Source organism: Bactrocera oleae, chromosome 3 (assembly GCF_042242935.1).
Source record: "Bactrocera oleae isolate idBacOlea1 chromosome 3, idBacOlea1, whole genome shotgun sequence".
Lineage (NCBI taxonomy): Eukaryota > Metazoa > Arthropoda > Insecta > Diptera > Tephritidae > Bactrocera > Bactrocera oleae.
This window is the reverse complement of record NC_091537.1, coordinates 47,045,839-47,059,902: the sequence shown is the minus strand read 5'-3', so window position 1 is coordinate 47,059,902 and position 14,064 is coordinate 47,045,839. Positions and strand designations below refer to the sequence as shown.

The 14,064-nt window shown below is 37.2% G+C and overlaps 1 protein-coding gene and 1 long non-coding RNA gene across 4 annotated transcripts in view; one reads left to right on the top strand and one right to left on the bottom strand.

Annotated features, from left to right (window-relative positions):
• The window catches only part of TfIIB (transcription factor IIB), a 48,076-nt gene that overhangs the window by 17,279 nt on the left and 16,733 nt on the right, over window positions 1-14,064 (top strand). The window contains exon 5 of one of the 3 annotated variants that reach the window (XM_014243985.3): window positions 10,819-11,059. The exons of the other annotated variants lie outside the window; for them this stretch is intronic. Coding sequence (XP_014099460.1) covers window positions 10,819-10,980 — 162 coding nt within the window. The 3' untranslated portion in view covers window positions 10,981-11,059. Of the gene's footprint in view, window positions 1-10,818; window positions 11,060-14,064 lie in introns of those variants that run through there. 3 annotated transcript variants of the gene reach the window in all.
• Window positions 1-14,064, bottom strand: part of LOC138856174 (uncharacterized) — a 37,612-nt gene that overhangs the window by 14,964 nt on the left and 8,584 nt on the right. The gene's annotated exons all lie outside the window — the stretch shown is intronic.

Genomic DNA, 14,064 nt, shown 5'->3' with positions numbered 1-14,064 from the left:
CCACGTAACTCGTGATCTACTCCCTATGTGTCTTAAGGCCTGAGCAGGTCTTAAGATGGCTCCATCCATTGCATGTATTGCACCTAACCGAGGTGGAGTTTGGATGGAGCCTTCTAGCGCAAGCGCAGCAGTAAAATTCCTCGGGGCCGGGTTGGACTCGATGCCAGCACGGGTCAGGAGGATACGGAGCAACCCTGCGGCGTTGCTCCAATGACGACAAACTTAACCTAGAACTTACCGATCCAAACAGGGTTAGATCGCCGAAATAACAGCCCTTGGCCGGATAAAATCCGGGTCAATTCCGGTAACGTAGAACCGGCTGTTGTGGGAATTGATTAAACATCACATCGTTCTTGTTGGTAGACCCTATACCTTAAATCAAGATTTTCTAACTTCCGGATATATCGGTCAATATGTGACTTATCTTAAGGAAATTACACGCTAAAAGAGATCGTATTTTTCCAATAACAGTGTATCTTTCAGCCTAAAATGGATAAAATCGGGTGAAAGCTTGTGCTTGTCGGCATATAAGGTTTTTAAACATCCGGTTGTCTTATATATTACTATATTATTCTAATGAAGTTCAGAGAGCATCTTTGTCTGTTAATAATATGTAGTAATACCAAAAATAGATAAAATAGGTCCAATACTACCCTTATACCTCATATATCTAATATAACGTTTTCAAACTTCCGGTTGGCTTTATAACGTATCGGTCAATATGTAAGATATCTTAACAAAATTACCTGAGCGTATAATATTGGATACACTGTAGTTTAATGCCAGAAATATGTGAAATTTGTCTACGAATTGCTTCGACTTCTATATACTACATATAACGACTTTCATTATTCTAAAAAACCTTATGGCGAATATGTCGGTCAGTATGTGAGTTATATATACTACTATTATAAAAATAAAATATTTGATTGTGCGACTTTCGCTATTCTAGAGCTTTAAGTTGGCATTACTTTTCAAGATGGCTACCGATTTACCAGTTGTCAAGTGATTTATTCTCAGTTTGGTTTCGCGATTCATCATGTATGGACTCACGCCAGAACAACGCTTGCAAATAGTGCAATTTTATTTCGAAAATAACGGCTCTGTGCGGAATACGTATCGCGCATTACGTTAATTTTATCGTATGATGCGATAAAGCGCACTTATGGTTAAATGGCTACGTCAAAAAATAAAACTGCCGCATTTGGAGTGAAGCTAATCCTCAAGTGTATGTCGAAACATCGTTACATCCAGAAAAATTGACCGTTTGGTGCGCTTTATGGGCTGGTGTCATTTGTCCGTACTTCTTCAAAAACGATGATGGCCAAAACGTTACAGTCAATGGTGATCGGTATAGAGCCATGATTACTAACTTTTTCATTCCTGATTTGAACAACCATGATGTCCAGGAGCTGGGGTTCCAACAAGACGGCGCAACATGTCACACAGCTCGTGCCACAATCGATTTATTGAAAGTGATCGTGACCGCCTAATTTCACGTTTTGGACCTGTGAATTGGCGTCCAATGATCTAACACCGCTAGACTATTTTCTGTGGGGTTATGTAAAGTTATTGGTCTATGCGCATAAGCCACAAACGCCACAATAACAATTTGGAAGACAACAATCGCCGTGTTATGGCCGATATACGGCCTCAAGTGTTGGAAAAACTCATCGAAAATTGGACGTCCAGATTAGACTACTTCCGAGCCAGCCGTGGCGGTGATATGCCAGAAATCATATTTAAAATGTAATGCCACAAGATTATCTTTCGGATATATAAAATTCATGTCAATCGAATAATCCATCGTTGTTTTATTGCAATTTAAAGTTCTATACCTCGAAAAAAAACACCCTTTATGTACTACTATTATAAAGAGGAAAGATTTGATTGTTCGTTTGTTTGAATAAAATGTAATCCCAAACTACTCGACGGATTTGACAAATTCTTTCTCCATAGGGTAGCTACACTATCTCCGATTAACATAGGCTTTTTTTTTTATAAATATATAAATCTATTTGATGGAAAAATATCAAAAGAAAAATATAATATCCAGTTTAAAACTTTTGGAATTCATTAACCTACGAAATTTCAGACACAGATTTCGCCCCAACTATGCTTTCATAAAAACAGTTATGAGTTCTATGCTTCCTTCTAGCGATTGAATTACATATATATGTCGTAATCCACAGAACTAGAACTGATGAATACATTAATCTCAGAGACGCTTTAAATCAAGATGCAACGCATCTAACACCAGCCAACTCGTAATCTTGCAATCTTCTTTCAAGGGTTCTCCACGTTATCTGCATTAAAAATCCCAAGATGCCGTAACTTGTCCGAAATTATGGGTGACCAGATTTATTTGTTACTTTTACGTGTACCCCGAATGGCGCGAATTGAAACTGGAACTATTATCAGCGGTCTTTCAATCGTCATAATATAATTTTAAGAGTATTTCATTTAATGATGAAAAAATTAATAAAACTATTCACGATAGATGAAATTTTCGGCAATGTAAAATGTTATATAGCAAGTGTGGAGTGATAGAAACGAGGTTTGTCACACTATGACTTGCTGTTTTGGCTGGAAAGAAAAATCCAGCCAGACGAAATTGACAGTGTCATAATTGAGGAACTCTCCGATATTGTACGATATCGTAACTAAAAATATGGTGCACGGATCATGCAGAGAGCATAACCTAACAACACCATGTATGAAAAACGGTATTTGTACAAAAAAGTACGCTCGGCGTTTGGTCAACGATATCTAAACAGAAGAAGGCAGAAATCCAGTTTATCGTCGCCGTGACACCGAAATTGAAGGACAGAGTTCTACACTAAATATTAGAGAAAGTATTTGACTTCTTCTCAATCAGAGTGTTCTTATCTTATGATGTTAATACATCACGTATGCGGTCAAACCTAATTCGAGTACTTAAAAACCGTTGACGGAGTTCAAAGATACTATGAAGCATTTTGCTGTGGCAGACGTTTGCTAGAAAAAGATGACTATTGAAAAAATACTTTGAGAGAAACATCGCTTTCGCAATGTCCAGTACTGAGAGAGTTGCTTATGGTCATACTTTTTTTGTCAGCAATCGGAACGATTAAAATTATAGGACAATTTCAAAAACGAATTATGTCAACATATTAGACATATGGTAGACGCCGACAGCAAAATCAAGACTTCGCCTTACCATACAGCGAAAACATTTATAATATTGGTTTGATACAAATAGAAAATAAACTCTTACAACTAAGTGATAAAAGCCTAAGTTATTTTGGATTACCGTCTTCAGTTCATACAGAAAAAAATTTTTACGTATCAATACTATAACAAAAATAAGTTGACCGCTTCTGTTAATAAAAATGTGCCGAAATTAGTCCCAGATCAAAGATATGCTTTTGACATTATATTATATTATATAACGTGAATAATAACTTTTTTATTTATTTTTGGATGCGCCAGGTAGCCCTGGAAAAACGTTTCTTGCAAATTTAATACTTTCTAAGATAAGACAATCAGGGAAGAAAGCGATAGCAGTTGCTTCGTCAACTCTTCTAAAGGAAGGAAAACCTGCCCATAAAACTTTTAAACTCTGTAATCTGGAGCAGCAATTTATATGCTTTATTCGCAAAAATGGTCCTCTTGGTAAACTATTATAAGACTACTCCTTTATTATGTGGGATGATGGACCATAGAACACATATAGAATAAGTTCTTCTCCCTTCATAAATTTCGAAATGTTAAATCACGAAATGTGAAAATTTGAATTGGTTGATTTGACTTTTTCAAATGTTGCAACATTTTTCCGTAGAATAAGATGTTTTGCTATGTTGCCGCAATGATTGAAATTCGTACAAACCCTATTAGTGTGTGTGTGTTAAAATTGATAACTTGAAATGTTTGTTTAATACACGTGCGAAGCCTGGGCGGTCTAGCAGCAGTATATTTATTAAATTGCCTGAAAGTCTTATGTTCATTATGTTAGCGAGTATACCTCATCAATGTCAAAAGTTAATGCAATCAGCTCGAACCTTTTTCTGCCCTTAATATACTTTACATAGTGATTTACGACTTTCCAGCTGACTTTAAACCGTTTAGGTTGGGCAAAATGTTTGATTTTTAATGAAATTAGGTCAAGTTTTCTTAAAGATTAAAAAATTATATTAATGGTTTAGCGCTGAATATGAATGGAGTTGGTGTAGACCTTTGTCTAAACCTCATATCTCTCTTACAATGAACTCCTACTCTCTTGTTGACGTTTTCCACATCAACTCAAATATTGAATTTAGCCGTCGACGCCATTAATCGAAAACAAATAAATTGATATAACTAAGCTCCACAACAAGATACAAGCCTGTTATTTGGTACAACGATTCGCATTAGGTAAGGGCATCTGAAGTTTACAATTTTTTTAAAAGTGTGTATGTGGCCCTGCCCACTATTAATTTTAATGTGAATATCTCCTAAATCACTAAAGTTATAGTAAACAAATTCAGTCAGGACATATCTTTTTAGCACCACTACCGACCGAGTGTGAAAATGGGTGAAATCGGATGATAACCACTCTCCATATAACGGTTTTGATTAAAACAACTAAAAGCGCGATAATTCATTAAATAAACAAGTCAGAGATATTGAATTTAACACATAGGATGGTAGAGTTAACTTTACAATAGGCAATACGAAATTTGGACAATGGGCGTGGCACCGCCCACCTTTAGGTGAAAACTCATATCTTCGGTAACATTACATGTCACACATGCCTATGTCACAGTGCAAAAATGGGTGGAACCTATTTCCCTTTAACACAAATTTAAATTCCATTACTTTCCAGTATGCAAATTAAGCGCTAATGAATATATTGAAATAAAACATTACAAAAACAGTTAATTCCAAGTCTCAAAGTTGTCAAATTTGGCCATAACTTTTTAAGCCCTCATACTAGTATACCGAAGATGTGGACCCCAGTTTCCATGGTTGACTTTTTACGGAAATTATCGTTCAATGTATGCAATTATCCTTTCCTGATAATATAATGTCTGTATGTCAAAAATGGATTGAATCGGGTCAATACTTCTCTTAGCCTCCATATATCCAATAGAAGAATTTTCGAACTTCCGGCTGACTTTATACCGCATATATCGGCCAATATGTGAGTTATCTTAATACAATTTAGAGAGCATGTTTTTCTAATAAAGGTGCATCTGGATTAAATCGGGTGAAAGCTTGCCCTTAACTTTGAGCCCTGTTTTAGTTGTATTTGTTAGAATTTGCTACATTGCTTATATTATACTGTGAAAATTATCAGCATGAGCCTTCTCGCAATTATTTTTGGAAACTTTTATTAGCCCAAAATCAATATAGGTTAGGTTAGGTTATTCTGGCAGGCTCGTGAGTTCATGGTAGTTCATGCGAAGTAATCATAGTTCAGAATGCCAGCGTTTGACGCGAGTTCATATAGATGCTGCGTCTCTTCTATTAAGAGTGAGTAGGAACTTTGTGTATTTTTTATCTACCGTTTTGCACATCACTTTTGCAGTTTTGCATCCCCATAGATTATTCTACCGAATTTTAATCTTCCTTGCCATGTTCTTGTCCAGATCTTCATAAGGACAATGTATGGTTTTATGTCGATCACGTTATTGGATGACAGCCGTACACCACTCTTGGCAGTCTCTTCCACTATCTCATTGCCATCGATACCTTTGTGACCTGGCACCCAGTAGAAGTCTAAGCGCTTGTTCCTGGCGACACTCCACTGCTACCCTACTTCCCAAGACACTTCTGGCCGATATGCGAACCGAGGTAACTGCCTTGATTGCTGCTTGGCTGTCAACGTAGATATTAACTATGGATTTGTTTGCTGATGCATTATAGGCTAGCTCCGCGGCTATCCTGATAGCGAAGACCTCTGCTTGGAATATGCTGCAGGAAAGGCTGCCTTATGTGATTGGAACCATGAAGTCGGTGCTTGCCAAACCGCCATTACTCACCACGCTATGCCCGAAAGTTGTATAGGTTGTCAAATATCTCCCTTCCGCTTTTTTGCTCTTCATTCAATGCTTTATAAAAAGTGTTACAGTGATCGGATTTAGTTAAACTATGCGCCGTTTAGTTCGATGATCTGTTTCCACCTAGACGGCAACTTCATAATACCTTCCTCGTAGAAGCCCCCCTCCTTATTTGCGAAGAATTCGGACAGCCACCTTTCACAAGCCTCTTTTGAGTTCAACTTCACACCATCAAGGGCATTCGCCATGGACAGGAACAGGTGGTAATCACTTGGCGCTACGTCCGGGCTATATGGTGGATGCGATAAAACCTCCCATCCGAGCTCCCGTAGCTTCTGACGAGTCATCAACGAAGTGTGTGGTCTGGCGTTGTCCTGGTGGAACACTACACCCTTCCTGTTGGCCAATTCTGGACGCTTCTGGTCGATCGCCTGCTTCAAGCGGTCCAGTTGTTCGCAGTAGATGGTAGAATTAAGCGTCTGGCCATATGGGAGCAGCTCATAGTGGATGATTCCCTTCCAATCCCACCAAACACACAGCAAAACTTTCCTGGCTGTCAATCCCGGCTTGGCCACTGTTTGGGACAATTCACCGGCCTTCGACCACGACCGTTTTCGCTTGATATTGTCGTATGTTATTCATTTTTCGTTGCCAGTCACCATCCGCTTCAAGAATGGGACGAGTTCGTTCCGTTTCAGCAGCATATCGCAGGCGTTGATTCGGTCCAGAAGGGTTTTTTGCGTCAAATTATGCGGCACCCAAACATCAAACTTTTTTTTGTATCCAGCCTTCTGCAGATGGTTCAAAATGGTTTGGTGACTAACTCCCATCTCCTGGGCGATGTCACAAGATGCCATATGCCGGTCTAACTCGATGTATTCCATGATTTGATCGGTATTTGTCGTCACAGGTCTTCCGCCGGCTGGCTTATCCATGGTGTCGTTTTCACCGGCTCTGAATCGTCTAAACCATTCCTCCGCGGTTCGAAGTGATAGAGTACCATCCCCCAAAACACCATTAATCTTACGGAACGTTTCTCTAGCGGATTTGCCTTTAACCAAGGAAAACTTTAAAATACTCCATGTTTACACGTCTATAACTGTTGAACGCAATATCCAAACTAATCATGCATAGCGTTGTTTTGTAGGTTATGTCAAGACCTTTCAAATTATGTATAGTGTTGCCAGATACGAGCTCTGTAGCGCTAGGAGATCCGCTTTCTCCGGATTCAACCCCAGACCCACGTGCGGTGCCCAATTCTGGGCTGTGTTGATTGTGGTGTTCGTTCCACAAACGTCATTCATTACCATGTACGATATTAAGGTCTCGTATAAGCTTATATTGCAATATGTACATAACTCGCGAAAGATATAGCTAAGAAGAATTTTTGTCGACCCACAATCAATATAATGTTTTGACTATTTAAAAATTACTTAAAAATAAAAATATTACAAAACTTATGACTGGTCATAGCGTTGCGTGGGGAAACTTAATGAAAAAATAGTATTTTTCTTTGTTAGTAGTGGGCGTAGAAATAAAGTCATTTAAGATTCAGTTATTAGCAGCAACGTAAAACTTTTCGAATTTTAACTATTAAGTATTTGCGTAATATCAATTACCTTTTATAAATTCTATTAGCAAGCATAAAATCAGTTTTTGACCAATTCAAAATATGTAATTTTTGGTTTTAAATTTTTTGTAATCTTACTGAAGAAGAACTCTTCGTTTTTACCAGATAGCCTTTCAAGTGCGTTTGAAATGTTCTCCAATAAGCATTCTCTACTTTACCACCCGAGGAATTACTTTACGCATCATTTTAATGAAATTACACATGTTCCTTGGCACTTCTTGGAGGTTTGGCAAATTTGGCGCATAACATTTACTATACTATCCCATATAATAAAATTGAAATTTCTTTCACATTCAATATACAGTATACATCCAATATAACCAATCCAATCCAATATATCGAGTTATTTTTTTTTTACCTATAATACAACTATCTTTTCAAATTAATATCCGTTTAAAATATCAGCTAAAAATATATACATATATAATTCAGTTCAACTACAACAAAAAATTTTATATATTACAAAAAAAGTTCTTCGATCTCTAGTTTATATACACACTACCCATATTAAATAACAGCTACAGCTTTCCACCATAATTCTTAAGAAGATGTATTCCGAAGATTATTTTAAATTTAGTCGTCTATTCAAAAAATTTCCCACCACCACATATGGTTTCGAGATTGATCAAAAATCATTTGTAGAAGATCTGCTAAGATCTAGAAACTTCACTTTGTCATTCTTCCTCTTCTGCAAACTGCCTGTTCTGTGACATGGAGTCGGAGACCCCAAAACACTTGCTAATGGACTGCACAGCAGTCTGCAGACGCAGAATTAAGGCCCTGGGATCCATGTTTCCAAACAGGGATCGCATCGGCTCACTAGCACCTAGCAGTATATTGGTTTTAATCAATGTGCTGGGGCTAGATGAGTCGCTGTGACCTAGGGGAGGGCACAATAGACCATAGGTCGCGGTGCATACCTCTATCCTTATCTATTCTAAGTCATTCCTCGATTTTAAATTTAATTTCACGGATATGGTCTTTACTGAAAGCCCTTGGTGAAAACATCCAAAATCTTTAGTTTCTTTTGCAATAATAAACGCTTCTATTTGGCATTGCATTTTCTAAACCAAACTAAATAGAATTAACCGCACGAAAAAAGGTATTTTGAACTGACTGAATAACATTTAATTCCAAGGCAATGGAATGGTTGAAAAAAATTAATTTATATTTTCTGCCGATGTTTTTGCAGGGGACGCAAAGTTCACAATATACAGCAACATTCGCACTATCAAATAATTAAAGTTCTTTGCGTTCGTAAAATAGGAACATCAATAAAATAATTTTGATAATTCGTTAAACCGAAAATTCGTTATTTCGAAAGTTCGCTATACTGGTCGCCTACTTTATATAAAAATCATGCACCGTTGAAGACATCGAAACAAGACTACACAAGTAGTACATTTAAACCTCTTTTTTTGTTAATTATATGTCGTGATGTCAAACTTAGTCAAATTAGAGCAATCTTATCTCTAGCTTCCATGTACCTAACTTACGAAATTCAAACTTCCGTTTGGTTTTATACTCTATACAATACATCGATCAATGTGTAAGATATCTTAAGAAACATAAGTGAGCGTGCAATATTAGTGAATATATAATTTTGGATATAAGCGAACAAAGTATTGGACGACAACAAATATGATTATAATCCAATCACAACTTATTCGACTGATGAATTTTTACGCAACATTCTTTAATATAGTCTCCGCGGCCTTAATCTGTGAAAATTGCGAGAGTACTATAATATCGAACTTAGCCCTTTCTTACTTGTTATTAATATTGGTTTCGTGTGGCTTCGTAGGTAATTTTGAAATAAAATTTGCATATATTTATATTTATACTGATATACTCGTATTTATATTTCCGACAAATAATTGCAAGCAACGCCTTTACATCTTTTCGTTCATGTCGTCACGAACCAATGTGCTTTTGTGTAAAACGCACCCTAGAAAAGATTGTGACAATAAAAGACTGCAAAGTTATTGTAAAAAATATGCAACTACTGAAGGTATCAATTTTTAAAAATAAAGTGTTTTCCAATTAGAGTGATATGATTTTTTTTTTGAAAAAAAAAAAACACTAATTGTTAAGGAAATTCAAATGTTTTTTGTAATGTGAAAAACAATCGATACACTTATTATCTGAATAAACATCATTCAAATGGCCTCCACGACTTCTTTCGCAATAATGAATTTTATAAACCCAATTTCGAGCATGTTTTTCCCTAAACCAAGTCGTATGTCATGAATAGCACGTTCAATATTGACTTCTTAAGCTTGAAGAGAGTCTGGTTTATTGCTAAAGACCAGTGCCTTCAAATAACCCCACAAGAAGTGGTCTAATGGTGTTAAGTCACAACTTCTTAGAGGTCATTCAATGTCAAATTTCTTGAAATTGTCGAATTTCTAAAGTTTTTTCGCAATTATTCGGTTGTTGCACGTGCTGTGTGGCACGTAGCCCCGTCTTGTAGCAACCAGATGTTGTCAAGATCAACTTCCTCCAACTGGTGATGATTCCACCAGACCAAAAACCACACCAAACTGTCAATGTAGGTGAATGTAATGGTTGTTCATCAATAATTTGTGGATTTTCTTCGCACCAGAATTGACAGTTTTGTTTATTTACCGCACCACTCAGATGAAAGTGAGCCTCATCGGAGAAGATGATTTTCTTAAAAAGTTGTTCCAAATCATAATCCAATTCTTGAGAACGTCTTGGAATCGACAAATTGTAGTCTTCGGCAACACTTGCCTGAACGACAGCAATATTTTCATTTCTTCGAGCGGTTCTTTGTCTTATTGGCTCTTGAACATTATGTAAAGAAAATGTACTATCGAAATTTTCAATAATTTGACGAATAGCGAGCACAGGTGGACGATTATTATGACCATAAAATGCAATTGCAATTGGAGAACGATTATTTTAGGATAAATTTCAATAATTTGTAAACGTTGTACTTGCGTATATATTTCCATGATGTAATTGTAAGCATTACTGAATACAATGAAAAAAATTGCAGACATATTAAAGATGTCCGAAAGATACTTAAAAATCATATCATTCTTATTGGAAAGCCCGATATTTATACCATATATTTCTAGCATGTACCAAATGTATATTGCTATTATTTTTGCTATTATAAAATGTATGCATATTTATTTATAGGCTTCTGAACATAAACGTAGTCAAAAAGAAATTGGTGACATTGCAGGCGTGGCCGATGTGACAATAAGGCAATCGTACAAATTGATGTATCCACATGCACTGAAGCTATTTCCTGAGGATTTCAAGTTCACTACGCCTATTGATCAACTACCACAGATGTAGAATTGATAGTTTTATACTAATTTTCCGTTATCAACATTAGAGCAAATAAATACAAAAACTAATAATTTGTAATTAAAAACACGCTATTAAATTAATTTTAGTAGCAATTGGCTCTGAACTACTGATTGGTGTGTAGCTGTACCTTTCAAGTCGTATAGTTTTTTGATTTCTTTATTCTTTTTTTTAGCTTATTTTTTTTAAGTATATTATCCCTTTTGATAACTTAATTTAATTGTCTAATCTATTCTATCAAGCTATTTATTGCGAACCATTCAAATAAATATTAGTAAGGTACTAAACGCTATCAACGTGTAACCGTATTACAAAACTACTGTTCAATAATTCAATTCGACATTCTACGTTACTGGAATTGACTCGGATTTTATCCGGCCAAGGGATGTTATTTCGGCGATCTAACCCAGTTTAGATCGGTAAGATTTAGGTTAATTTTGTCATCACGGGCGCAACTCCTAGCAGCAGAGCTCTCCATCTGCCTGATCCGTGCTGGCACTAAGTTCAACCCGGGTGAATTTTTTTGCTGCGTTTTCGCTAAAAGGCTCTCTTTATATGGGCGCAATGCATCCATACCATATCAGTTAGGCGCAATACACGCAACGGATGGAGCTATCTTAAAACATGCTCAGTTGTATCACTCTAACTCCGAATTAGGATAGAGGAGATCATAAGCCGGAAACTCGCATCGATAGCAGCAGTCCAAAAAACCAAATTAAACAGCCGCTCAGATCGTCTGAATTGTGCAGGTTTCAACGGTATATGTAAGGATCGAGCGAAATATTAATGAAGACCTGGCTTTCATACTGCATATCACAGTCCAATATTCTCTTATTGACAAAGACATCGACCGTGGAACTTCAACCGAAAAGGCAGGAGACATGTTACCCGGCGGCTGCAAGCAACAGCGATCCGAAATCGCTTATTCCATTCGCCCGGATGGAATTAACATATTGATTCTAAAACATCTGGACACGAGAAAAAGCTACTTAACCAAGGTCCTTAACCTGTCGCGGCCCAATCTTTATATACCCAAAGTATGGAAAGTCTTATCGTCCGATAAATCTCCATTCCCCGGTAGTGAAGACACTTAAGGCCTTGTTACTCCTGTGTTTCACTCACCACTTGACTCTAGCAGACAATCAACATGGCTTCCGGTGAATGCAATTTATGGTGATATGCGAAATTCTCTTTCCTATGAGTGGCTTACTTTGCGCTTAATAAGATATAGTTATCATTCAGCGCTGCCACAACAACAATAGCGAATGTAATCATAGCATAAAACCTGTTTTGGTTGGAGTATTATCAGTGAGTTACGCAGCAACAACACCGTGGTGTAACATTGAGGCACTAACCGATTTTTACCTCTCCCACTGGCATCAACCGTAATGCGGACTTTTGGAAATCGGTTCACTCATTAACAATGAAGCTGAGCATGATGAGTAGAATGTGGCAATAGGCATTCTTAGGAATAAAATAACAGGTACCGCCAATTTGACACTCTCCTCCTTTAACACTGTGCTAAATTTCAAAGCAATAATTGCTAAACTCGACCAAACATATGCAGATAAACGTCCAATTTATGTCTTAGAAAATGAGATGAGTATTCTAAGGCAGGGTGACCTTTTTCCATCACGGATTATTACGATACGGTCGATAAACATTTAACACTATAATTAATAAACAAATTATGACTCATGGAGAAAATAACGAGATAATTGAAGCTCTTAACGAACGAGCAAGAGAAAATGCACTTCGCATTTTTATCTCTGGTCTCCGTCGCCCCCTCTGTAATATCCTTCCTACAGCATTAGCTGTCGCACAAGAGTTGGAAACAAATAACAACCGGTATAGTTTCGCACATACATTTGCCATGGTTATGCCGTATCGCAACCAGGTAGCTGCTCCAAATTCACACCCGATTCCGATGGAAATCGATCGCAACACTTCGATTCATCGCCATCCCCTACCTCATTTAAACAGGGACCCAAACCAAATGCAAAGTCACAAAGTTAATCCAGCCTATGCTAACAACCAACAACAGCAGAAGATAGCTTTCAAACGTCTTCGCGAACCATCTGGATCCTACCAGAGACATCAGTTAAAAACACAACGAGTTAATCATATGCCCGAAGCGATGGCTACAGTGTATGACGAGTCCAGTTACTAGAGGCATAACGATCATTTTAACCTTTCGTACGCTAATAATGCGCACCATGATGAGCTCGAATATGACGGTAGTAATTGGAACGACGAGATCAATTTTTTAGATTGAATTCGCATTCATAACAAAACCCACAACAAATGGTCAGGAGCTGCGAATACTAATTGATACCGGAACTTCTAAAAATTACATTAAAGACCTTCCTTTCCTACAGGGAATTCAGTTAATGGAAAAAACGTTTATTTTAAAATCAATTAACAGAATTAACACCATTAATAAAAAGTGTTTAATCAATATTCTTTATTATACCTCAACATTTTATTTGCTAAAAAATTTAAACTCATTCGATGGTATAATCGGGTATGACTTCCTTAAACGGTTATGACTTCCGAACCGAGCTTTACCTAACAACACAAAAGTGGAAGGTACTATTCGCACTCTCAGAGGAACTCATTTATAGTAAAAGCTATCCCTACCCAATGTCAGCTTCTGAATTTATTACCAATGAAATCGGTGCCCTCCTAAAGGATGGAATAATTCGCAAGTCTAGTCCTGCTCTCCATAGAACTCACCCATTCATGTCGTGACAAAGAAAGGTACCGACGAGAATGGAAAGCAGAAGTTGCGAATGTGAATTGATTTTAGAAAACTCAACGAGAAAACAATCCCTGATCGCTACCCTATACCTGACACTACGGTCATACTAGCGAATTTAGGCAAGTCACGCTACTTCACAACCCTAGACTTGAAATCGGGCTTTCATCAAATTAACATGCGCGAAAGAGATAGGCAAAAGACAGCATTTAATGTAAATAATGGCAAATACGAATTTTGTCGCTTGCCATTCGGCTTAAGGAATGCGCCAAGTATCTTTCAACACGCAATAGATGATGTTCTGCGAAAAAATA